The 27,600-nt window shown below is 48.3% G+C and overlaps 1 protein-coding gene across 1 annotated transcript in view; it reads right to left on the reverse strand.

The window, feature by feature from the left end:
- Positions 1–27,600, reverse strand: part of DCDC2C (doublecortin domain containing 2C) — a 114,048-nt gene that overhangs the window by 71,080 nt on the left and 15,368 nt on the right. Inside the window, 4 exon segments of the mRNA XM_073791644.1 lie at positions 5,534–5,580; positions 9,409–9,546; positions 14,045–14,173; positions 18,868–18,944. Coding sequence (XP_073647745.1) covers positions 5,534–5,580; positions 9,409–9,546; positions 14,045–14,173; positions 18,868–18,944 — 391 coding nt within the window.

Below are 27,600 nucleotides of genomic sequence, written 5' to 3' on the forward strand. Positions count from 1 at the left end.
CTGAGCCATTCCCGCCTCAAAGCCACCTGTGCTTTTCCACGGGACAGAAAGAGGGCTCCTCCATTACCCCTGGAATTCTCTTCCGAGCTGCTCTGCACATCTTGAGGCTGGTGCTTTCTTGCCTGGAGCACGGGAGGCAACCCTCTGCACCAATCTCAGCAACAAAACGCAAACAAGCGTGGTGGGCTGCCCCTGGCCGCAAAGCCCCTCCCCCGATGCACAGGCAGTGTGAAAAGTGAATACCCGGCCGCACTTCTCCACCGAGGGACAGCCTATTTCTCCACCCCCACTTGGAGGAAAGCAGAGGTGCCGACCACCAGCACCAGCTTCCAGACGTGGTGATATGGCCTTGCACAACCCAGCCCAGCGGATCCTCCAGCTAGATGCAGCTGCATAAGTAACCCGGGGAACTGGCCCAAGCCACCCAGCCAACCCACAGAACCCACAGAACCTAGAGAAATAACAAATCATTGTTGTTTTACAGCCCTAGGTTTGAGGATGGCTCTTTTTTTTTTTTTTAATTTTATTTATTTTTGGTTGCGTTGGGTCTTCATTGTTGCATGCAGGCTTTCTCTAGCTGCGGCGATCAGGGGCTTCTCTTGTTGCGGAGCACAGGCTATAGGCACGCAGGCTCAGTAGTTGTGGCACGTGGGCTCAGTAGCTGTGGCTCCCAGGCTCTACAGCACAGGCTCAGTAGTTGTGGCACACGGGCTTAGTTGCTCCATGGCACGTGGGATCTTCCCGGACCAGGGCTCGAACCCATGTCCCCTGCATCGGCAGGTGGATTTTTTTTTTTTTTTTTGAGGTACGCGGGCCTCTCACTGTCATGGCCTCTCCTGTTGTGGAGCACAGGCTCCGGACGCGCAGGCTCAGCGGCCATGGCTCACGGGCCCAGCCGCTCCGCAGCACATGGGATCTTCCCGGCCCAGGGCATGAACCCGTGTCCCCTGCATCGGCAGGCGGACTCTCAACCACTGCGCCACCAGGAAAGTCCCCAGGATGGCTCTTTACACAGTAACAGGTTACTGAAGCTGATAGCTCCGCTATGTGTGGGTATCTCCCTTTCCTGGGTCCATAAAAGAATTGGCTGTTCTTCTGCAAAAACATATGGAATTGAAGGAGAATATACCCCACTAATAACAAATAACAGCACATCTTTCTGTTTCTATCTTTATGAATTTCCATACGTATATAATAACTTTCATTTCAATCCTAATCACAGCAAAATCCTTTCGAGGACATTTACACAGCAAGTAAGCTCACCATGTGCAGTGTCAGCTGGGCACCTCCTCAACTGGAGAGACAGCAACGTGAGCAGCTGTGGCCAAGTTCACCGTGACAACAGATGAACCCGCAGCACAACAGCCAAGATGCCATCAGCCCAAGATGTGCCCGTACTTCAGAGCCTCAAAGATGGGGAAAATGCCTGTCACAGAATCAGTGACGCGCAGCAGCTCTTGAACCCAGTTGCGCCCCACCTGCCCCTCGCTGGGAGCGTTGCAGTGGCCTCAGGACGGGCCTCTTCTCCGCTATGGCTATTCCGGCTCCGTTTTCAGTCCGTACATTTTATTCCATCGCTAGCAGTGAGTCTCAAGTGCACATCTGTTCATTTCACTCCCTTGCTGAGGTCAGGATCCCTACGAATACAAGTGTCTCACCTGCCCTTCCAGCCCTCATGACGGCCCCAGCCTGCCTTCCCAGGCTGCCACCTGCATCCCACTTTCCCATCTCAGGTATTGTGGTTTTCCTGACTCTTCGCACAGTGCTGATGGAGAGATACAGGTGCGCCTGAAAGTTGGGCAGTTTAATAGCAGAGGGATCGCTGCCCTACTGGAATTATGCAAGCAGGAGGGGTTGATGCCGGTGGAATCCAGGATGACATGGCGGCTTGGGCTGAGCCAGGGAACAGATTCCATTTTCCCGGTGAGGACTGTTACAGTCACTGTATCCTGTTCACTGGCACGTCTGCCTTCGCCACTCGCAGAAACTCACGCTCAGCTCATCTCTGTATCTCCAGCACATGAAGGTTTCCTGGACCACCAGACACATCAACAGATGCCTCCATTCAAGTCTGATAGTCTGCAGGTCAAAAGCTCTGTGTGTATTTGTGTTCAGTTCATAGAAGAGTCAGGACAGAGTCTCTGCTTCATACTGTCAGTACATTTAAGAAAACACTTGCAGATTTAGACCGTGTGATCCTGCAGTCCCACTCCTGGGCATATATCCCGACAAAACTCTAATCCAAAAAGATACATTCAGCACTATTCACAACAGCCAAGACAAGGAAGCAAACTAAGTGTCCATTGATAAGACAGGTGAATGGATAGAAGATGTGGTACATGTATACAATGGAATACTACTCAGCCATAAAAAAGAACGAAATACTGCCATTTGCAGCAACACGGATGGACCTAGAGATTATCATACTAGGCAAAGTAAGTCAGAAAGAGAAAGACACGTATCGTATGATATTATTTATATGTGGAATCTAAAAAATGATACAATGTATTTACAAAACAGAAATAGGCCCACAGACACAGAAAACAAACTTATGGTTACCAAAGAGGATAGTGAGTGGGCAGCGGAGATAAATTAGGGGTTTGGGATTAACATATACACACTGCTATATACACGATAGGTACACTACAAGGACCTGGTGTGCAGCACAGGGAATTATACTCAATATCCTGTAATAACCTATAACGGAAAATAATCTGAAAAAGAATATACATGTCCACATATGTGTATAACTGAATCACTTTGCTATATACACGAAAGCAACACAACACTGTAAATCAACTATACTTCAATTTTAACAATGTTTTAAAAAACTACTTATTTTTTAAAAGAAAACTCAGCACTCGATCTTACAGAGAGCTGCTACTCTGCCCACCTAACAGCCTTAGAATGGGAAGATGACCAAGGGTCCACGACAGCCCCTCACGTGCTGCAGGGCAATGTCCCCCTCGAGGGGCAGTCCTGGGTTTCCAGGTTGATTTTTAAATTTCCTCCCCCCACTTTCCAAAAGGATATTGAGGTACTTCATGCAGAAAACAGATGAAAGTCTAGTAAGTTAGACGTGGAAAATTGGGAACAAGTAAATAAAGGAACAAATATATTTGTCGTAATATAGTTGCCGTGACTAATCCTAAAATCCAGGCTTCTGCAGCCAAACAAAGGAGCCCGGCCTGTGGAGCAGTTTCCGTTCTCAGCAATGCAGCCCAGTCCTCAAATGGGGCAAGGATTCGTCCAGTGCTCAGTTCTGAGATCCACGAGCCGTACATAAGGGACAACGGACACCGTAAAACCCTTGACAGGTATCTGAACACCAGCCTTTGTTAAGTCAATGCCCTCTGTCTTCTTCTAGGGCTTTCCGTTTTCTAGAACAGATGTGCTTGCTGTACCTGCTGTATGCTCTTGTCACACGGACTTCAGAGGAGAGTCTCAGCGATGGATCCAACCTTCCTAAAATAACACGTCTTTACACTACAGTTTATGCCATGTTTGTGATCATTCTGTTAAAGGCTCCGAAGTATTAAATATCATCATCAAAACCCATTCATTTTCCAGTGATCCATTTCCAGAAGAGAAAAGGGAATGCAGACAATATCGGAACAAACACGCTCACATTTTAGACCAATTTTAAACTTATAATGAAAAGAAAATTACATCCCTACCTCTAAGGAGCCAAAGTCAAAACCCCACCACCACGAAATGAGGACAGAACACAAGCAGGTAGCGATAAACCCGCACTACAGGTTCAGCAGACGGATTCAATTACCTGTGTGCTCAGAGGCTTCCAAAACCAGGAAAGTATGGGATTTCAAGCTTGTACTCTTCACGCTAAATAAGTCATCATTCAAAATTCGGTGCCCACACTATACATGAAAACACTGGGGAAGGCAGAAAAGAATAACTCTGCGGGACTAGAACCCTGTGCGTTCATGCAGGCGTTTTCCTAAATAAGTCATCATTCAAACTTCGGTGCCCACGTCATACATGAAAACACTGGAGAGGGCAGAAAAGAATAACTCTGCGGGACTAGAACCCTGTGCGTTCATGCGGGCGTTTTCCCTTCCGGGATTGTCTGCCCCCTTCTCTGAATCACACTTCACGACCTGCACCTTTTTGCTGAGCTCCACGTGTGGATCACTCCCCAGCCTACAAACCATCATCCTATGCACGTGACTCATTCATACACAATTTGTGTCATGACGTAAGTCCACGTGTCTGTCCCCACCAGATGGAGCGCACCCCAAGGGCAGGATCATGTCTATCATTTTTGTGTTCTCAGTGATTCTCATTCATTCATCCAACAAACACTTAACACTAAACGCAATCCTTAGAGAAAATCGAAAATAAATAAAATGATCATTGAGCTCAAGAAGCTACCAAAATAACAACAGAATCAATTCAGGAAAACCTTGACACCAAAAGCCAGACAACAAGAGAAAGAGGTATTCTAAGCTAGTCTCACTTATAAAGAGACGTGCAAAAATCCCTAACAACATTTAGCAAAACTGATTCAGAAAAGTATTTTTTTTAGTAGTGAGGCTTTTTAGGTGCAGGCCGGCTGGGTGAGGATTGTGGCCATGAACTCGGTGTGAAGAGGGTCAGGTCAGCTGTGTTATTCCCTGCAGGGACTCTGAGCTCCTTCAGGGCAAGTGCAGACAGAGCGAGGGGCTGGGCTCCAAGACCAGGCTTTCACCAGGCAAATGCAAGGTGGCCCCTAGGGGTAAGGAAGCCAAAGCTCCTTGCAGGAAGGTGATAAATGGTGGGTAAGACATCTGGGCTGCAACTGGAGGAAAGCAAACCCAAAGGCTGTTTGCCAGATATTGGAAAATAACAGAGAGTGCCTGGAGAGCCTGGAGGCCGGCGAGTTCTGCAGGACGGGCCTAGAAGGCCGGGAAGGACGTGGCACGCATTCAACAGCTTTGTTGAATGAACGTTCTCGCAGTAGAGCCGCTAAGGTACTGACTCTATAAGCTGGTCTGGGATGTTTTCATCATGTAAACAGGTGATGAGGGCCCTTCGGAGCTGCCAAGGTCTGGTTTCTACCTGTCTTGCTCGGCCTGTGCTCTGTGCTGCAATGTCAGACTGTGCGTGCAGATGAACACAAGCACACCCCTCTGTACCTTCCTCCAGTTGCCACGTCTGCCTGACATCTCCTCCCAGCTCCTGCCAGGCCTTTTGCTCCTACCACTGCCAGGAGACCTGTGTGTCTTTTCATCCCCACACTCACTGTGCTGCATCACTAACACCTGGGTGTGCCTCCCAGCCCTGGAGACTCTGAGCTCCAGGGATACACCTGATGCCTTGTTCGGCCCATTCACAGGAGTCAGCCTGTGCTGAGAAGCTCGTTCTACAATGGCGGGCCCGGCCTGTCGTGTGTCCTTTTTTTTTTAATTAATTTTTATTGGAGTATGGTTGCTTTACAATGTTGTGTTAGCCTCCACTGCACAGCAAAATGAATCAGCCATACAAAAGACACCAGGGTCGACCACGGCTGTCATCGGCCCTTTTTAACAAGGACTCACTTTTTTCTTTCTTCGCGAATACTTCTCAATGTCTGAGTACTTTCTGAAAAAAAAAAAAAAAAAGCCCAGCCAAAAACATCTGAACAAAAACGTCGACTGCTGCATCAGCCTCAGGAGGCACCGACCACGAGGAAGGCGCTTTCTGTCCCCAGAGGACACAAGCCCACATCAACAGCGGCTCCCAGGCTCAGGAGAAAGGGCCCCAAGGAAGTCTGTTCGCTTTACTTCCCTGAAATCTTTTTTCTTTTTTTTTTTTTAGTATTTTAAAACTTTATTTAAATGATGCAAGGAAGGGGCTAAGAGAGGTAGGTGAGACACTGGCCTTGGGTGCAAAATTTAAGGGGACACCAAACAAGCCGGTCATCAAGATAAACACGACTTGAATGCAGCCCTTGAAAAATCAAAATGCAAAAAGTAATGCACGATGTACAAAATATAAAAATTTTAAATGGAAGCAGGATGAGTGTTATCGATCTTTCCTTTGGCCTCAGGCTGCAGTGTAGCTAACACGTGCTTTTGCATTATAAAAACATTTCTCACAGATCAAACCTACAATAAGGTTTAAAAAGTGCATTTCTTAAGAAAAGGAGAGGTAATCCGGTGTGTGTGACTGTGGTGTGCAAATGGCAAAGACTGTGACAATGGGAAGAGGTTCAAGTGTAGGTGCTGGAAGGCAGGTCTGGGGCCAGTAGGTGGGGGGGGAGGTGAAGTGGACCCCAGATGGCCCTTGAACACACCCCCGATGCCTGGGAAGCCATGCTTGTGCCATGAGCGTCTGCCCCTTTGGCCAGACTGGACTGATACCCAAGGGCTCCCAACTGTAGCCTCCTGGGTCCTGGCTCTTCCCTGAAACCCTTGAAAATCCAATGGCTCCTCACTTATGGGGGGCGGGAGGCAGGCAGGCGTCTGACCTAAGGCCATGCGTTTACAGGCTCTGCCCCAAAGCTTCTATATGATCTTGGGGCGGCGAGGAGGGGAACCCTAACATTTTTAAGGTTTTGACGGTGGATTAATCACGTTTGCAAACACAGTTTCATCACACAGCCCTCATGATGACATGCAGAACAAGCGTTACTGCTCCCCCTGGGCTGGTGAAGAACCCGGGCTCCAAACATGAGGGTTTACTTAATGCCCCACAGCTGATCAGCAGAAGGACTGAGACCAAAATCCGATCCAAAACCCAGCCCATCCTCTTTCTACCCCACCGCAGAGCTCTCGTTCTCCTTCTGTGCCTCACAGCCATGCAGACCCACGTGCTGTTTCCGATTCTTCACCGACTCCAACCTCTGCCGTGCACGGTTGGAAAGGTCTCCCCAACGTGGGTCTCCAGCAGACCAGCACCCGCTTGGTCTACTTCCCGTGTGGTGACTGGACCTTGGTCTCTTATAGACTCTGCTCACCCCCAGCCCAACCTCTTTGGCGAGGGAGAAAGCTATTTAAGCAACCAGCAGATTCAGGTCAGGGTTCAACACATGAACAGAAGATGGGAAGAAACAAAACACACTGAAAGGCAGAGGAACTCGTGCAGGGAGCAGCAGACACAGAGTAGAGAGAACCGTTCAACTCAGTCCGACAGCCCCACCATATCTCCACCCGCCATGCTGTCAGGACCGTCAGCAACGGACTAAGGTGTCGACAAAGTCAGGAAATATCCACACTGACCAGGCGCGCGGGCAGGACCCTAACCTAAGCATCTGCCTGCATATCACACTGCTGGGGGGTCACCATCTGTCAACAGGGCGAAGGGAGCCTTAAAGTAGAAAACCTAAGAGCACAGGAGCCAAAATAGGCATAAGGGCCCCCAGACACGGCTCCCCCGGTGGCGTCTCAAGTCTCCCAAACGCACCCAGAGCTCCTGCAGGGCACCTCGGGGTGGGGTGAAGGCCTACCACCTGCGAGGCTGAGGCCACCTGCCTGCCCCACAGCGAGATGAAAACTGACACCTCGTTCTCAGCACAGTGACCATAAGAGCACGACAGAGAAGCCCGACGGGGAGGGCTCCTGCAAGCCCTCAAATAGTCCCGACATTAGTGCGGGTCAAACGCACCCCCGGGGGCTACGCTGCCACGGGGCCGAAATCCCCCAGACTGGCTGTCGCAGCAAGACCTGGAGACGGGGAGCAGTGCTCGGTGCCCGCCTTACAAACCGTACCGAAGGGAGACGCAAGGGGGAAGAGATATGGGAACATATGTATGTGTATAACTGATTCACTTTGTTATAAAGCAGAAACTAACACGCCATTGTAAAGCAATTCTACTCCAATAGAGATGTTAAAAAAATAAATAAATAAAAATAAATAAATAAAATTAAAAAATTAAAAAAAATAAAACAGAAAACAAAACAAAACAAAAAAACCGTACCGACCGTCGTGTGAAGGAACACTCGGGCTCGTGTGTACACGCCCCCGAGTGCCCGACACCCCGGCACTGGAGAAGTGGGGATGGCCAGGTCCCGTGCAGCTCAAGGCCTGGGCCCTGGCAGAGCGCATCTGCTGACCACCGGCCTATCCTCCCGTGCCCCACGCCCGCCTTCCCGGCTGACCCAGAGGCAATAAGCCCAACCACAGTCCTCATCCCAGGGCCTTCGTTTGGGACCAAAACTGAGGAGCTGGATCAGTGTGAACCGCAGGCCTTCAGTCCGGCAGGTCAGCCTTCCTCCCGACCCTCCGCCAAGCCTGGTCCAGCCCTGACCCCTGGCGTCAGGCACTCGGGAGCGCATCTGGAGCTGCGGCCCCGAGAGCCCCAGACTCACAGATAGGCGTCCGTGTCTGGCCAGCACATCAGGAAAGTGAGGAAGGGATCTGGACTCTACAGACCTACATATATTTGGAGTTGGGAATACTGAGGTTTTTCATACAAATACGCCCTGAAAAGCAGGGTGGGTGAGACACGGAAAACCAAGGAGGTGTCAAGTGTAAGTCTGCCCTGGGAATGGAACCAGACCGCCTCATCTCGTGACCTCAAGGACCGGGAACCATGAGAAGGGTGCTCTGCACATACAGAGCCTGCTCTGCCCTGTGAGCATCAGGGCAGGACACAGGATGCAACTCTGAGCGCAAACGCTGGGCTCGTCTACCTCAGGGGAAAACCCCGGGCGTCCCCCAGGCCTGAGCCTACAGGACAGCACTGTGCCTTCACTACTGGCGCTCGGCTGCCCCATCCTAGATGCAAGCCGGAGACTGCGGGGACAATCGTCACATTATCTCAGGGGACGGGACAAGAGTCCCCACCGTCTCATCTTCCTCCCAGCCATTCCTTCACATCCACAGATGCACACACCGGGGCGTGCCCTGTTACACAGGTCCAGGATCTACTACAAAAATCACTGCTTTGTTCACCGGGAGAGACTGCCAGCCTGCACACACTGTTTTAGATAAGGAAAAGCAAGTCGAATTAAGAAAACGAAGCTGTGCCAGATGGAGCGTGGGCTACCATGACCGTGGCCTGGGGCCAGCTCTATCCTGTACGTTTAGACTCTTGACCTCTGAGACCCCAGGAACCCCGGAGAAAGACTCAATACGGGATCTCACTGTCCTTGTGGCTCTATCCAACAGCAGTGGTTCCTCCATGCCAAAGATTTTGAAAATTCAAAACTGCCTCATAGGGACTACCCTGGCGGTCCAGTGGTTAAGACTCCGCGCTTCCAATGCAGGGGGCACGGGTTCGATCCCTGGTCGGGGAACGAAGATCCCACATGCCGCGTGGCGTAGCCAAGAAAGTATTAAAAAAAAAAATGCATCATATATAAAACGATAATATCAAGTTTCACTACAGAAAAATAGCAGGTACCTAAACTGACCGTACTTGGGAGAGGAGCTGGGGGGAAACGCAAATTTTACTAAGCAGGAAGGGAAGAAATGAAATGTGTTCACTGTTAGACTTCTCTGGGGACCTTTGGGGACTTCCAATAAGGGAAATACTGGAAGGCCTCCAGTCCTGCCGCAACGTAAAAATGGCTGTCTTGCAAATCCTTTGTGGTGTCCAGAAGATGCCCATTCATTGTAAATAATCTGTGAGTAAAGAAAGAAAAAATGAGCTGGAGACTTAAGAGCCATGACATCAGGCTGGGGGCACCCGGTACGTAATGCGACTGTATGTGCACCACAGGAGAGCTGATGCGCTGAGAGCAAACGTAACCGAAACGGGCTAACGGAGCCCTGCGGGAGCGGCTCTGCCAGGGTTAGGCTCGCTTTCCATTTTTAGATTTTTTAATTAAAGTGTATCTTTAATTATCTACAAGTATTCAGAGGGCCCTGAGAACATTTAAGCTGTTGGTTGGTATTCAATTAATTTTAACTAATAACAGTTAAAATGAATACAAATTGGCTTATATTGTTATAACAATACTTGGAAAACAACCCGGCATTTATTAGCAAATAATATGCCTTTCTGTAAGCGCTAAAAGACTAATATTTGTCTACGTTTTATTCTGCACTCTTTTTGGCATGTATTAATTCATAATTCATTTATTTAAGAAAATGTTCAATGCATTCAATGCTGAGCATCTGTTAGGCACCATCCAATGAGGTAGGCCTTGTGTAAAACATAGGAAATAAGAAAGCCACTGCTTTCCCAAAGTCAAGCAGTGTATAAAAGCCCATAGAGGCAAGTATGACCAGAGAAGGGCAAAACGTCGGTGTTCTAAGAGGAGAAAGAGTAACGGCAACTGTAGGCGTCACTAAGGTGAAATGTACAAGGGTAGGTAGGAGTTCCTCATGTGAAGATGGGATGAAGCCTTTGGGGCAGCAGAAGGGGCCTCTGCAAAAAGCCAGAACACAGGGGGTTGACTCACCGAAGGGTGAAATGCACCCTTGGGTGAAATGGAACGTGAACGTTGAATCCCAGAGCCTGGAATTCTAGGGGGAGGAGCTTATCATCAATTTAGTCGGAGTGAGTGGGGATTTGCATGGAAGTGTGGGGTAAGCACAGTGTTTTAGCAACAGGCGGCTGGCCATCGTGGGTGGGATGTGATGGAGGCAAAGCACCTCACCTGGGGGAGGAGATGCAGAGCTTCTCGCAGGGCGTACGACATGTTCACGAATGACAGCAGTGAGCACAGGAAGGGAGAGGAGAGAAGGATGCAGGGCACCTGGAACAGGTGGGACCCACAGGACTCAGACTTCCCTCCCCTGAGCACCCCCCAACCTCAGCGAGCAGGGAACCACCAGATGGCCGGCTCACGCACAGCACCGGGCCCCCGCCCTGGAGTTTGTGATTCAGTGAGTCTAACATGAGGCCTGAGCATCTGTTTCTACCAAGGGCAGCTCCTGGACCTGCTGCCTCGGGTCATCCTGTAGGACCAAGATGAAGAACTTCCAGACAGGGGGCAACTGTGAGATGCCCCAGGGAGCGGAACACAGGGCTTCCAGGTGAGAAGCAGGGCTTGGAACTACCTTCCTCTCCTGTTGTCACCTTGGGACAATCGGTGCCCATCCCTGGAGGGCGCACAGCTGGCACGAGTGTCCCCAGGAGCAAGCCAGGGAGCTGCAGACGCCCTCGGCAGTGAGGGGCCCAGGGAGGCGGCAGGACTGACTGGCTGCGGCCGCGAGGACAGCCTTCCCCCAGAGCTCAGGTGCTGGAGGCTGGACCGCAAGGCGCTGGGGGTGGGGCCTTGGGAGACTCCACCGGAAGCAGAAGTGCTGGGACACATGGACCAGGCACTTAACACAAACGTGGAAAACGTTACAAAAGAAATAAGGGAAATATGAAATAAAGAAAGAAGCACAAATTCTTGTTTGGAAGATAAAATAGAGGCACTCTCCCAGGAAGCAGCAGGGAATGATAATAGAACATATAGAAGTTAAGAAATAAAATGAGCAGAAGTACCATCAACCAGACAGTAATCCCCAAAATAAGTTCAGTTAGGAGCAGAAAGGAAGAAATACGGGCAGAAATAATGAAGATCCGTGTCACAGACCGAAAGAGGGAAGACCTCCAACTGGAAGAGTCCACAGATGGTGAAAAAGCAGACAGAAGAGTTCACCAACACTGCCCAACCTGTGCCCGACAAACGCAGATTGAATCAAGCATTGAGGGTGGAAACGGTCGTATCTCAGAGTCTCAGAACTTGGCAGGGACCGCTCACCACCCTTCTCTTCCAGCAGGTAGAGAGCTCTGCCAGGTGCACAGAGCCCAGGGCTGCGGGACGTGGGAGATTCAGCCTCTTTCCTCTTCAGTTCCTCCCCGTGCTAACGACTCTTCTTTCCGGAACCGCGTCTGGCCAGCCTCACGGCCAGGCATCACCCATAACACTGCATTTCCCAACCAGGGCTGGACCAGGGTGAGGCGAGAGAAGCACCCGGGTGCAGATCTGGGGGGTGCCCGCTTTCAGGGGTGCACCAGCATCTCCTCCCAAGCCCAGCACACCCCGACCTCTACTCGTCCGCCATTCTCAAGGCGAACCTCTTCTTCTGGTCTATTCCTAGACTGGGCTGCACACCTGGGTGTGCTCCTCTCCTACACACTCTGCCCTCCACTGTGATTCTTTTTGATTCTGCCTTCTCTGCGGGGCCACAAGCTCAACAGGGGTGAGCGGACCAGGCTGGGCCTCCCGCGTACAGCGTGGTGCCCACCATGCAATCAGCACGCAACACACGTCTGCGAAAAGCACATTTTTCTAACACCGAGATCAGCAACAATCTCTCACACAGAGACCCACACACAATCTTAACGGTTTCTCTGGAATATATATATATCCCAGAAAGTTCAAAACTATCCAATAAATCAACCAATTTTAATACCACTGAGAACTTGGCTAAGTCTCTAACGGACACAAGAAAAAGGTACAGTAGAAACCTCCACTGAACCATATTAACATTATCTAAGGAACGATAAATACAGATAGATACAAACGACTTCTCAAACGTATGTTGACTATTAGCTGTCGGTTCCGTTCAAAGATAACATGTACGTTGATAATAAAAAAAAAAACCTGTAATGTGCTATTACATCACCCTTTCAAGCTTACTATTGAATATTTGAACTTTCTAAGCATTTCCTTATTTCCAAGCTCTGTACTTTTTCTAAACTCAGCCACAGAGAACTAATTTAAGCCCAGGGAAAAAAAGAAAGGAGCGTATTGATCTAGTGTCCTATTTTCTCTCTAGATGTCCTACTTCCTTGTTTGCTTCTCCCTCACAAAGATTTTACCTCTTCCTTTCACCACTATGTGATACTTGTGATTTTAGACGTGATACTTATGATTAATCCCACTACTGTTTCTGGCTTCTTCCAAAAATATGCACAAGCCTATCTGCTCCAGACAACTGTCCCTATTTCTTTAAGGATGAAACACGAATACTTATAACTGCATCCTGAAGTCACCTGGGCACTTACAGGACGTTTTATTATGTGAACAGCGGTCTTCCTGGAACATTGGTGTTCACTGTTGTTCACCACCCTCACTAGGCTAGCGAGTATCCCATTGCTCTAAATGTCCCAACAGTTATGTCCTGCTCACTAGTAGACACAACAGTTGTCATTGTTGGTATCACAACTCTTGACTGTCAATAGATCTTCTATGTTTTAATTCACCCCCGAGAAAGAGTTAATGGACACAAAAGTGAAAAGGGACTGAATGTTTTTCTCTTCCTCCCCAATGCCAGCCACCCGGAACCATGACTGTCCATGGGGACGACGCTTCTAATGGTCCTGCGGCCTCACTCCACATCACCCGACTTCCCAGCCTTAAAGGTCTGTGTCCTCCTGCGCTTTCCCACCCACTCCCATGGCGAGACCGGGCCTTCTCATCACCCTGTGTGTTCCCAAGGCCAGGTCTTCTTCACCTCCCACTACAGCCTGTAGCCTCGCGGCTCTCCACTCCCTCCCTCCCGCCCTCCTCCAACCGCCAGGCCGGGGTCTGAGACCACCGGGCCACCCCTAGAGTCACCTGCACACACCGAACCCCTCCTCTGCTGGTCCCTCGGCCATGGACGAGTCTATCTTCCCCTCCCTAGTCCCAGGCTGCCGAGCGTCGGAGGAAACCACAGCCCTGCAGCGTGTCCCACTGCAAATTCGGGGTCCAGGCCAGTCGGGCCCCCAACACTGCTCGGCCAGTGCAGCACACCATCTCCTCCATCCAAGGGTTCCATCCCCCCATGACGGGCCCCGTCACCACTCGGACACCAGCTCCCCTGCGTGGCTCCCCGAATTCTCCTGCCCAAGAGGCCTCATCACATCACCTGAGCATCTAACTGAATGTTAATCACTGGCCACCCGGCAGGGGCACGGGGGACCCGGGGGATTGGGGCGACCACATCTCAGCCTTGTTAGCTGTATTCACCACGCCGAGGGTGAGGCAGATGCTCGCTAAACTTTTTGGAATGAATGAATGAAACTGTTAAAAATAAGTATGGCCCAAAGACTGCAGAACTATTGTCTGCCTGAAGAATTAAAATCAGAGTTCACGAGAAATCATTTCAGACCTTGCTGGACGGGCAGGAAATTCTCACTGAAAGGCACAGAACGAGTCCCTCCTTCCGGGTCCCCAGAGCTGGGCCAGAGCCTTACTTTCGAATGCCTCCCAGAGGAAAGGCCTTCTCTCCGATCATGGCCAGCGTGCAGTTTCACTCCGTCAGGCTGAATTTGGGTATAATAATGTTTACAGGTGGAATAAATAATCTTCCATTTGTGAAAACACTGCAGGAACCAGAGGAAAAGCCTCCATTAGGGCCTCACACTTTGGGGGAAAACGCTGGGAATTCATGAAAGATACCCAATTACAGAAGCATGGAGACCACACAGAGCCCTGAGCAGCCCCTGGTGGCCCACACGCCACCGCATGGAGGACAGTCCCCAAGCCCCATAGTGCTCAGAACCAGGGAGGGGCCAGAAACGCTGGTGACACGGCCTCATGGGATAGAAGACACCCCGATGAACAGGACTAAACTCTACTCTTTAAAAAATAGGCCTCCGTGACAACGGGGAACATGGAAGAAAACTGTGTCCATTTGGAAAACAAACGGGGAAATTTGGTGTTAAAAATGCAGCTGCTGTCCCCTCCATGGCGCCAAGAGAGTGTCCCAGAGGAAGTAACGTGCAATCCTCTGGAAAGATAATAGAAACCACTGGTTTCACTCTCACAGTTTAAGGCAGCTTCCCTGTGGTCCTGGTGGGTTTGTTTTCTTATTTCTATGGGCTGGGGCTGGGAACACGGCTGGGGTCCGCACAAAACCCAAAGCTACTAGTTCCCTGGTGTTACAGTCAAAGCCACTTAGCAACAGCTTCAAACTCTTATTAAAATATTGTAAAACGTGAGGCTATTTCTTTAAGTCTAAAAGTTACGGAGAGCATTTAACAAGACAGGAGCTCAACTTCACGGTGCTGACTTTCAATCTGTTACTTTGTTATTTATGATTACTGTTGTTGTTTTTCCTTAAATGTGAATAATTTAAAATTGGAGAAATACATCTCTTGTTTCAGAGTAAATATAAATTTTAAGTTAACACGTTTGTGCACAACAAAAAGGATCAGCTAAGGCTCTGTGGAAAGAGGCTTGCCATCACCCCAGAGGCCACCTTTTTCCGTACTTAAAGCCTCTGCCCCAAAACAAACCTCGAAAGGGGCATTCTGTGCAAGTCGCAGCACAGCTCATCTGTGATGTTACTGCTACCCTGAAGATTTGCTGCAAGGTTTCCACCCATCCGTGTTCCTAAATGGTGCACGCCAAAAGTCTCTCCAAACACAGACGGCTAATAATACAAGAAATAAATGTTGAGACAAGTCCATGTTGTGTTTTTGTCTACATTTTTAAGATATTTAACACAGATTCTCACGCTGAGTGCGGGGAAATGAGCACGCTGCTATGGACTGAACTGTGTCCCCCACAGGTTCTGGCAGCCCTCGCAGGCTGATACACACACACATATACACTGTTGACGTGGGTAAAAGTGAGCACGATCTTCCTGAAGGGCGACTTGGGGACACAGACATGGAGACGCATGGGACCAGGAATCACTGACACAGTCTGTCCACTCCCTGAAATCCAACCCACGGCAATGTGGGCACGTATACGTGAACCTGTAGAAACGTCTCTCGCAGGGTCACAGGCAAACCTCAGAGACATCGCGGGTTTGGCCCCTGACCACAGCAACAAAGCAAGTCACACGAAGTTTTTGGTTTCTCAGTGCACAGAGAAGTTACGTTTACACTATACTGTAGTCTATAAAAACAATGTACGTACCTTAATTTAGAATACTTTATTGCTAAAAAAAAATGTTTACTATCATCTGACAACAGAGGGTGGCCACAAACCTTCAATTTGTAAAAGAAAAAAAGCATTCTCTGCGAAACACAAGAAAGCAGAGTGCGATAAAACAAAGTAGAACGTTTGCCTGTATTTACAAAAACTAAAATATAAAAACAACCTAAATGTCCAAGTGCAGAGGAATGGTGAAACAAATCATAGCACAGGATACAATAATAACTAATGCAGCCATTTAAAATTGTTTATGCAGAATTTGTATTTAGGGGGAAAATGATCAAATACAATTAATGCTGTAAGAAAACACACCAGCAAGTACAGAGAGAACTAAAAGTAAGTGGCCCTCAAAGTTAACAGGGGCCGTCTCTGAGGAGAAGGATAACGAGCGATTTTGATTTTATTCTTAACACATTTCCAGATGTCCGCTTTTTTATATGAAGCATGTAAATACGGAGAAAAGGATTTTTTAAATTGTTAACGATCAAGAAAGAAATGTTTACAATAAAGAAATTAGGAAATTTCAAGTTTAGAGGGAGTGATGGACTTAACACATCCCCAGAAGCTTTCCGGTTGAGCTGGAGGATGAACTAGACCCTTCTCTCTCTGCCAGGTTTTAGGTCTGTGCCGTTTGAGCATCAGACGGCCCGTCTTCCACCTGACGATCCAGGTAGGTGGATGACCAACCCCAAGAAATACACCCAAAGATTGTTTCCCTAGAAAGTCTGTGACAGAGAGGTAATGGACAGGCACAGCCCCTGGACACACAGTGAAAGCCCATCATTGTTAATTACGAACAGACCGCTTTTGTAATACTAGGTAGCCATTTTTAAAAGCACAACGTATCTATATGTGCTAATAAGAAGCCGTATTAAATTCTGTGAAAGAAGAAGGAAGATACACAGCAACGCCTGCAGCATACACACGCCTCCAAGTGCTTGAACATGCGAAGCCTGTCTAACAAGGACACTCCAGAAACCTTTAACAGTCGCCTCTGGGGATATAAAGTGGGCAGAAGATTTACTTTAATGTATACCTTTTAAAACGATATATTTACCATGGGTGTAAGTTACTCTGGCCATAAAAAATAGTTAATTTTTAAAAATTACTTTGAAATAAGAGAGGTTAAAGGCATAAAACAGCTTTGCCAATACACCTCCCAATGTGCTCATTAATTTTTAATAGGTAATATTTTAAATATTTTAAGTGAGACATACTTTAAATTTTTTACATAGGAAATGTTTTGAATTTTTCAAAGTAGGAAACAGCACTTGGATCTAGGAATGGATTTTGCCAGGTGACGCAGTGACGGTGGTGGTAGTGGCAGTGGACGCCACTTACCGTAGCACACAGCTTAGTTAATGACAGACCAGGACACAGACCTGAGCCTCCGCCTCCAGGCTGGCGGCTTCTCCTGGACTCGACCAGCTGAATTCTGAGGACACGCAGACAGTCAGGGGGAATAGCTTCTCTCTCCACCATCCAGCTGCTACAGAACTCACACTCAGCAGCCCCCCACTCCCTCTACCCCAGCTCCCGGCTTACCGGGAAGGGTCAAAACACCTGTCACCTCGAACATCAAAAACTCTGAAAGCCATCGTAACTATTTTCCGTTTGTTTTCAAGTTACAAGGTCTCCAAGCAAACATGATCAGGCCTTCCCTTGGGAGAAAAGGCCTTGAATTTGGACGGGTATTTGGGTCCATCTAGTGGAGTTTCTAGCATACCATATAAAGAATAGAGCACATGCCTTAAGAATAACTGGTTTATAACAGAAAAAAAAAAGTCTGTCAAAATAAGTGAGAACCATGGACAGTGTGGGTCAGGCTCCCCCCAAAAATGTATGTCTAGTGATACGTGTCTTTGCCAGAAAGGACCCATAAGCCAATAATGTTCCCTGGGATTTCTATCCATTCTTCAGAAAGAGGTGTCCTTCGTAAAATTTAGAAATACTGCGTCTCTCATCATTTCAGAACAGCTCTCAGATGTACAAAAGGCACAGTGGAAGGATCTCAGGTGTGTTGAGTGGCTCCCTTGCAGAGGCCTAAGGAAAAGTATTTTAAAGAAACGATGGTTGGGTTCTGGAAGGTAAGTGAAAGGGACAGCCTAGCTAATAAGCAGGTCACGCTTGCTCCATCCTTGGGCTTCCCAGCCGGGGGCTCTGCTGTGTCTGGCAGGGGGTTCCCAGCCTCCTGGGCCCCCAGCCCTTTGCTGGTCAGCAGGGGCGTGAAGGATGACTCGTCAGAGTGTGGGCTCTCTGCTACCCAAGGCTGGGACTGGCCTGCTGCTGCCGCCCCTCAGACATAGAGCCAGGACCCTGGAAACTCACTGAAATTCCTTCCGCTGGGAACAGAACCGGGTAAGAGGGAAGGTGCCCCCTGGAACTTCAAGTCAGAGATTTTCATCCCTATAATATCAAAGCGGCACAATATATGCAGGACTGGGAGGAAATGGCTGCCATCTGGAGAATTCCTGCCCCTTAACGAGCACTGGGCGGGGTTTCCTGGGACTTTGCAGGTGCACGTCACCACGCTGTTTACAAATGAGGATGCCAATTCAGAGAGAGGAAGCGTGTGCAGGTCACAAAGCCGACAGGTGAAAAGCGGGATTTGAACCAACGTTTGACCTGAGTCAAGTGTGTTCTCTTTCTACAGCCCCAAGCATAACGCGGGCCGGCCCACAGAGGGGTCCCGATTAACCGGGACTGAGTCCCCCGGCACCTCTACACCTGCCCCACCAGCCGCTTCCCGGGGCGGCCAGCCCTCAGGCAACCTTGACCAGGGCGCGTTGAGCATCAGACAGCCCGTCTCCCCCGCCAAGGGGCTTTGGTGGGAACGTAACTTCTACATTTCCTTTCACCAGCCAGCAGCTGCAAGGGCTAGGTTACCAAAAATAAACAAAAAGCCAAGACTAAGCCGTGCACTTCCACCCCACGTGAACTGGCAGCCGCGGCGGGGCAACGGCATTGCTTCTCCAAAATCAAGGTTCACGAGACAAGAACGTGCAGCTGAACCATACAGAAGGCTCCCGGGGGGAAGGGTGAGCGTCAGAGAAGGGCGGGGACGAGCAGAAGCGGGGCGAAGGCGGCGCAACGTCTTTTAGGAGCTCCACCCCCCGCACCCCACTGTACTCACCTGATTTGTCGGGATAAACGATGGGATGTTTGCCACCTGGGAGGCACGTCTATGTCACAATGAACCACCGGCTTGATCTGAAAAAAAGAAAAAAGAAGCCTCAGAATGCAGTTCAAGCTAAAAAACGCTTGTTAAATACCAACAGTAGGCACAGCATTCGACCCCAAACCTAAGGTAAAGGTGGGGCAGCCTCGCTAAGAGACCGCAGGGCAGGACCCGGGAGGGGCCCGGGCAGCACTGGGCTCCGTGCCGGGCGGTGGCCAGGAGTCCAGCCGGGGCGATGCGGGCGGCTGTGCTGAGGGGCCGTGCGGTCCAGGGGGCGGCAAGGTCCCCGCTGAAGGTGCCCAGCAAGGGGCTGTGCGGTTCCCGCTGAGGATGCTCCCACAGCAGCTCACTCCACCGCCTGGGTGAGCTCCGCTGGGGCCCCGAGACGGGACAGGGGCTTCTAATTCAGGCCATGGGGTTCAAGCCAGGATGTCCTGGCAGGTGAGAACGCCTTCCCAGCGTGTCCTGACCCTTCTCTTCTCTTTTCTGTGAATCCAACCTGAGGGGCTGAGCCGGCTCTGGGGCCCCATTCAACTTCGGCCTCACGCCCACCAGGGCCCAGACACCCAGGCAGGCAAGAGTCCCCGAGACCTGCCCCCCGCCAGCCCCGGGCCCCCTCCTCTCGTCAGAGCTGGCCTGCCTCCTGGCACCTGGCCCGGAAGGGAGGGCACCGCAGCAGAGGGTTTCCACCCAGGCCTCCCACCCGCCCGTCTCCCTGCACCTCCCTGACCCGCCAGGCCGCCCGGTCACATACAGACAGGCCAGCCAACCTCTAATGTTGGCGCAGTGCCACTGAATTATCCCAAGTTGAGTAAAAGTCACCTACAGCAGTTCCTTTCCCGAGAATAACACCCAAGCAGCATCCTCGGGGTTCCCCACGGGAGCAGGGGCAAGCTGCGCGGCCCACCATCAGCGCAGGCAGACGTGGGCAGCTCACGCTTTCCCAGCGCTGTGTTTTGTTTTTTGCGGTACGCGGGCCTCTCACTGTTGTGGCCTCTCCCGTTGCGGAGCACAGGCTCCGGACCCGCAGGCCCAGCGGCCATGGCTCACGGGCCCAGCTGCTCCGTGGCATGTGGGATCTTCCCAGACCAGGGCACGAACCCGCGTCCCCTGCATCGGCAGGCGGACTCTCAACCACTGCGCCACCAGGGAAGCCCCCAGCGCTGTGTTTTAAATGAGGAGCTGGGAGCGGTGTTACCTTGTCTTCTGAAGGGGACGACGCGGGTAAGAGGGGAAGACGGAGGTGCTATGGAGAAGCCTGCCCCGGCATCTCGCTGTAAGCATGGAGCGCCTCAGTCACGGAGGGAGCAGAGCAAATCTGGGGGCAGCCTGGGAGAGGAGAAACCACAGCCTCTGGGATCGGAGAGACCAGGGTTCAAACTCCAGCCCAACCCCTTACTACCCGTGTGACTTCGGAGAACCATTTCACCTTTGAGCTACAATTTATTAATTTGGGAATGGGGATGATATACCTTGCAGGGTTTTTATGAGATAACATTTTATAAAAGGCACAATGCCATACCTATTATCACATACGATAAATACACAGTCTAGTAAATACGAGAGTCTCCCAACACACACAGACACGCAGAATCCGGGCCGGGGGGGAGGGGAGGGAGAGAGAGACCGTTTCGGCATCTCAGTTGGATTACAGCCCAAAGACAATTGCTGATTTTACCCACAGCCAACTGCTCATCCCCAGACGCCCCATCTCAGAACACGGCACTACCCTAGACCCACTTGCTCAACTACCAAGCCTGGGAGACACCGGTGGGTTCTCTCTTCCCTGACACCCACAACTAAGCCATCAGCCCATCTCTCAGTTCTACCTCAAAACTGCACCCTGGGCCACCCTGTTCCTGCCACCCCGCTGGCCAAGCCTCCCCATCCCTCCCCTGACCCATCTCCCCACCCCCATAGCCCTTTCTTCACAGCAAGCGGAGGAGCCTCTGTAAACACAAACCAGGACGCCATCACTGTCTGACTTAAAGCCCCAGTGGTGGAAAGACCCACACTTCCAGTAGGTCCCCACTCCTCAGCTAGCCCACGCGGCCACGTGGCTCGCACCGCTGCCTCTGTGCCCTCGTCCCTCCCACAGCACCTCCCATGCCTGCTTTCTTCCAGCTCTTTAAGCACCGAGCTTGTTCCCACAAGCACAAGACCTGGACCCTGGAATGTTCTCCCAGATCTTTGCACGGTTTGCTCCCTCTTGCATTAAGAAGTCAACGCGGATGCCAGCTCCTCAGAGAGGACTTCCCTGATGATCACGCACCTTGATGTATGTTCACCACAGCACTCGATATTGCCTAATATTTGTGTGTTTATTTACTTGCTTATTATTGATTCCTCCTTGTAGAGTGTAAGCCTCCTGAAAGCAGGGACCTTGTTTGTCATGTTCAACGAAGTACTCCCATTGCCTGAACAATGGGCGGCCCATGGTAGGAGTTTGATAAGTATTTCATGAATATGAATGAAGAATGAACAAATGAATGACAAGTGAGAAACAGCTCTGATACTCTGGAAAGAATCCCAGAAAAAGTGAGTCCGCTGAGGATTGTGGCAATGCACACCTACATCCATTGTTACCCTACTGTCATACTATATATAAAATTACGTATACTTGCGTACTGATAGTGACGAAATCAATGCCATGAATATCAACGACGACCGTGAATTGGCAGACCTAGTTTGAAAACAAAACAACAGAAATTATCCTCTGCAAAATTCTATTAAGGCACAGCTACCCTAAGAGGCAGCTTTCTTGACTGCATAAATTTATGGAAACAATGAACTAACTGCTTTCTTACATGTTAATGATTCATTAACCCTGATATCACCTGCCTAATTAAATGACCCCAGCAATTAAATGCATATATGCTTCTGGGCTTTTCCCCCTGCACTCCACATAATAATCTCCGAAGAAGTACCAAGCAAACGTGCTTTGCTGTTACTGTCTGATGGTGATGACAGTTTCAAGACTCGTGTCATTCACCTGCCCTGAGAGGCAGGACGTAACGGGCTTTAGAGCTCTTTAACAAGGGTCCAGGGTAATTGAACCAAATCTGCCTCAGTGACGGAAGACACTCAAGGCTGCCAAAGGTGTGTTTCCCCAAGTAGCAGCTACGGTTTACTGGATGCCTGCTGTGTGTCAGGCACTGCACTCAGACCTTTATAAGCACTCACACCCAATCCTCAAAATCACCAGGCACAATATCCAGGTAACAAAGAATCAGAGACGTTATGTCATCTTCCCAAGAACACACAGCTATCAAGCGTCCTGGCCAGGCTAAGCCATCAAAAAATATTGTATGATAGTTTTTAGCAAAACGGAGGTTTGAACCTACAGCAGTACACCATATAGGAGCCTACTTTGAGTCATCCACGATTCCAGGACTGGCTCCGTCACTTTCTCCCTGTGTGACCTTGGTCAAGCTGTCTCGCTTCCCTAAACCCGTTTCTCTGTGCATGCAACGCAGATCCAAGTGGTGTATATGTAGTAAGTCAGACAGAGAAAGACAAATATTACATGAGGTTACTTATCTGTGGAATCTCAAAAAGAAATATACAAATGAATCTATACACAGCACAGAGACAGACTCAGACATAGAAAACAAACTACGGTTACCAAAGGGGAAAGCAGGGGGAGGATAAATTAGGAGTTTGGGATTAACAGGTACAAACTACCATACGTAGAACAGATAAGCAACAAGGATTTACTGTATAATACAGGGAACAATATTCAATATCTTGTAATAACTTATAATGGAAAACAATCTGAAGAAAATATGTATAACTGAATCACTTTTCTGTACACCTGAAACTAACACAATATTGTAAATCAACTCTACTTCAATAAAAAATACAGATATAACATAAAATTTGGCTAAAGGGAAAAGGTAAAAAAACAAACAAAAAAGTAGCGCCTATGCTATAGGTTTGCTTGCGATATGAGTAACACAAAGTAAGAGAACTCGCTCTCCAGTGCTCAGCAAGGTGCCTGCAGTGAGTTAAGAGCTCAGCTGACAGCAGTGGTTGTTATTCGTGCCGTTGCTCCTTCTGCCCCATCATCCTTCTCCGACAGCCCTCCGTGAACATCCTCACGGCCTTTTCCACGCGAAACATCAAATAAAAAAGGCCCATAGCTGATTTATGTGCCCCGTGTAGAATGGATGTCAGCTCCCCGCTGACGATGGATTTATAGGTTGGAACTGATGCTCTGAATGACTCCAAATTTGCTGACCCCCCAGAGGAACCATCCCACAGCAACAGACAGCCACGCGACTTACGGAGCCTACTGGCCATCCCAGGAAGTCCCTACTCGGAAGCAGGGTCACAAATAAAACCAACCCAAGGAGAGGAGAGTACCTGCCCCAAATTCTGCCTGGCTGCAGACTCCCGGAAGGCGCTCGGTCATCGTTCCATTCATTTATTTAAGCCCTGTTTGCGGAGGACACCCCTCCATGGGAGGAACTGTGCTAAGTGTTAGAGACGCAAAGGTGAGCGAGACCGTCATCACACCTGGCCTCGGAGGGCTGCGAGGCATGGGACACAGACCACTGGGTGAGTGATCCGTAAACAAGGAGACAAGCACATGCAGCTCTGTGATGAGGGCTCTCTGGTGGCCAGCACGGGGCGCACTCCATCCTCACAGCGACACAAAGCAGGCTTCCTGGTGGAAGCGGCCTATAGTTGAGACCTGATTTATAAGCAGGAGTCGGTCCGTTGAGAATGGGAAGAAATGCTAAATGAGGCAGGAGAAACAGCATACACAAAATCCTGCTAGAGGACTTTGGATACATCCTCGTGGATACAAGGTCTTTGGGAAATGGAAAAGTCTAGACTAGACACTGGACACAGAGGGAGGAGTGGTGAGAGGCGGGGCTGAAGAAGAAAGCCAGGGCCAGATCAAGGAGGGCCTTCACATCCGCTGTTAGCGGTGTAGACTCCATCCCCTTGGAGAAAAGAGGCAGGCCTTGAAGTGTTTGAACCAGGGAACTGATGAGATCCAACTGGAAAGGGATGGGCTGGATATGCAGGAAGTCCAGGTGGAAGGCACACGACTCTTTCTAGGAGCAGCTCTGGGTGTCCTCAGCAAGAATGGGGGCCCATAACTGAATGGGCTTGAGAGAAGGCACAGGAGGGACAGGGCGGGAGCGGGGCTGGGAGAAGTAAAAGCTAAGACGATTATCTAGGTTTCTGGTTTTAGGAGTTGAGTATACAGCTCCATTCTCTGAAAAAAGGAACACAAAATAACAACTGGGTTTGCGGGGAGAGGCCAGTGAGTTCAAACGTGGACATGCTGAATCTGAGGTATCCTTGGGAATCCAAGTGACAGTGCCCTGTAGACAGAGATGTGGATCCTGCGCTAGAGAGAGGCCTGGGTGCCCTGGGCGCAGGGATGATGGTGGAGGATGAGGCAGGTACACTGCCCGAATGAGAAGAGGGAAGGAACCGGGGTAACACCTGGAGGGAAGTGGGGACTCCAAGGACAGACAATGACACTAACACCGCAAGAAAAAGTTAGGAGAAACAACCGGAGGGAATAAGAAGAGGGCAGGGTTTCAGATGACAAGGAGAGAAATCACTCCAAGAATGAGAAAAAGGACCAGTTCCCACCCCCCAGCGCAGCTGTAAACAAAAAGGCCCAAATGTCCGTCAGATGTGGAATAGATAAATAAAACGTGGTCTATTCATACAATGGAATACTCTTCAGCCATAGGAAGGAATGAAAAATCAATACACACTACAACACAGATAAACCGTAAAAACATGCTTAGTCTAAGAAGTCACTATATTGTATGATTCTATTTATATGAAATGTCCAGAACAGGCAGGTCCAGAGGCAGCTCTTTTTACTCTTATTGTCTTTTCTCATCCACTTAAGATCGTTCTGAGCAATTCTCCCTATTCTCTCCCCCATTATCAGCTTACCCACAAAAGATCCTGAATAGCCAAAGCTATCTTTAACACAAAGAACAAAGATGGAGGCATTTATAATCTATAAATATAATCTGTCAACATATTTTTATATAATCAAAATAGTATGGTGTTGGCATAAAAACAAACCAATAGACCAGTGGGACAGAATAGAAAGCCCAGAAATAAACCTGTGTGTATACAGTCAATTAATATTCCACAAAGGATCCAAGAATATACAATGAGGAGAGAATAGTCTCTTCAATAAACGATGCTGGAAAAACTGGACAGCCACATGCAAAAGAAAGAAACTGGACCCGTCTTACACTAAACACAAAAATCAACTCAAACTGGATTACAGACTCGCACGTAACACCTGAAACCATAAAACTCCTAGAAAATAGAGGGAGTGAGTCAGCTTCTTGACATTGATCTTTGCAACGATTTTCTGGATTTGACACCAAAAGCAGATGTAACAAAAGCAAAAATAAGCAAGTGGGACCACATCAAACTTAATACATGAAAAGCTTCCACCCAGCCAAGGAAACCAGCAACAAAATGAAAAGGCAAAACCTGCTGAAAGAAAGTATTTGCAAACCTTGTATCTGATAAGGGGTTAATATCCGAAATATACACGGAATTCATACAACTCAATGGCAAAATCCAAAAACAACCTCGTTTAAAAATGGGCAAAGGACCTGAATAGACATTTGTCCAAAGAAGACATACAACTTGCCAAAAGGTACAAGAAAAGGTGCTCAACATCACTCGTCATCAGGGAAACGCCAATCAAAACCACGGTGAGACATCACCTCACACCTGTCAGAATGGCTATCACCAAAAAGACAACAAATAACGAGTGCTGGTGAGGGTGTGGAGAAAAGGGAGCCCTCCTGCGCTGCTGGTGGGAATGTAGACTGGTGCAGCCACTGTGGAGAACAGTATGGCGACTCCTCAAAAACTTAAAACTGGAACTACCATATGACCCAGCATTCCCACTTATCAGAAGGAAATGAAACCGTTTTCTTGAAGAGACATATGTACTCCAGTTAGTATTCACTGATGCATTATTCACAATGGTTAAGGTATGGAAACAACCTAAGTGTCTACCAATGGATGGATGGATAAAGAAAATATGTTATATCCATACAGTGGAATATTATTCAGCCATAGAAAAGAAGAAAAGTCTGCCATTTGCAACACATGGGTCAAACCGGAGGACATTATACTAAGTAAAATAAACCAAAGAAAGACAAATACTGCACGGTGTCACTTATATGTGGAATCTGGGGGGCACGTGGCAGAAAGTGGAAACAGAGAGTAGAAAAATGACTGCCAGGGCTGGGGGTGGGGGAAATAGGAAGAGATTGGTACAAAGGTACAAACTTTCAGTTACAAGATGAATAAGGTCTGAGGATCGAATGGATAACATGGTGACTGTAATTGATAACATCACATTGCATAATTGAAATTTGCTAAGAGAGTAGAACTTAAGTGTTCTCACAAAAGACAGGAAAAGAGAGAAAGATAAATATGTGAGGTGATGTGTCAATTAACTTGATGGGTGGAGGGAATCCTTTCACAATGTATACGTACATCAACTCATCACACTGTGCACTTTAAATATCTTACACTTTTGTCAATTACACCTCAGTAAAGCTAAAAAATATGGTATATATCACTTAATAGAATACTCTGAATCCACTACAAATTATTATAGGAGCATATTTGTTGACACATTAAGATTTCATGATTCATTGTTAAGTAAAAGGGGATTTGTAAAAAATAATACATAGAATATGCTCTCATTTGTGCTTAAATTAATATATTTGTAAAGTAAGAAGTATATACATGTGACCATTGAACAACACAGGTCTGAACTGCATGGGTCCATTTATATACAAATTTTTTAATAAATATATTGGAGAATTTTTTGGACATTTGTAACATTTTGAAAAAGCTCATAAACTTCATAGCCTAGAAATATCAAAACAATAAAAAGGTATGTCACAAATGCATAAAATATATGTAGGTACTAGTCTATCCTTATATAGGCATAAGGTGTGTGGTATTTAATATAAAATTAATAATGTGTTAGCTTTCTTTCTGTTTTTATTGATACAACTTAGCTTTCAAAAAGTTACATTACCGTACATAGGCCTTTCTCTCTCATAATTGGAGAAATTGCACATCAGCCTATCATCACAGGGAAGTGGGCTTTTTAGTGCAACAATATTTCCAATACTGTATTATGAATATGACTGTAATGTGTGCCATAAAATCTTTATAACAATTTATTCATTGGTGTATAAGCCAGGCTACCATAAAGCAATCGTATTGCTGCTTCTTCATTATCAATGCACGAATCGTTACACATGTAAATAAATATGAATTTCCTCCTCATGTTATCTTTTCATTTTGATGGCTGGTGTTAGTAACATGTATAACACCTACAGTGTTTTGCATCATATAATATTGACTGTACTGACAGACGATTCATGTAAACAGGTGACAGAAGCATACAGTATCAATAAATACAGTACAGTACTCTAAATGTATTTTCTCTTCCTTATGATTTTCTTAACAGCATTTCCTTTTCTCTGTCTTACTTTACTGCAAGAATACAGTATGTAATACAAGTAACACACAAAGCATGTTATCAACTGTTTCTGTTATCTGTAAGGCTTCCAGTCAACAGGAGGCTACCAGTAGTTGAGTTTTAAAAGAGTGAAAAGTTATACATGGATTTTCAACTGTGCAGGGGGTCAGTGC

Source organism: Tursiops truncatus, chromosome 14 (assembly GCF_011762595.2).
Source record: "Tursiops truncatus isolate mTurTru1 chromosome 14, mTurTru1.mat.Y, whole genome shotgun sequence".
NCBI classification, from domain to species: Eukaryota; Metazoa; Chordata; class Mammalia; order Artiodactyla; family Delphinidae; genus Tursiops; species Tursiops truncatus.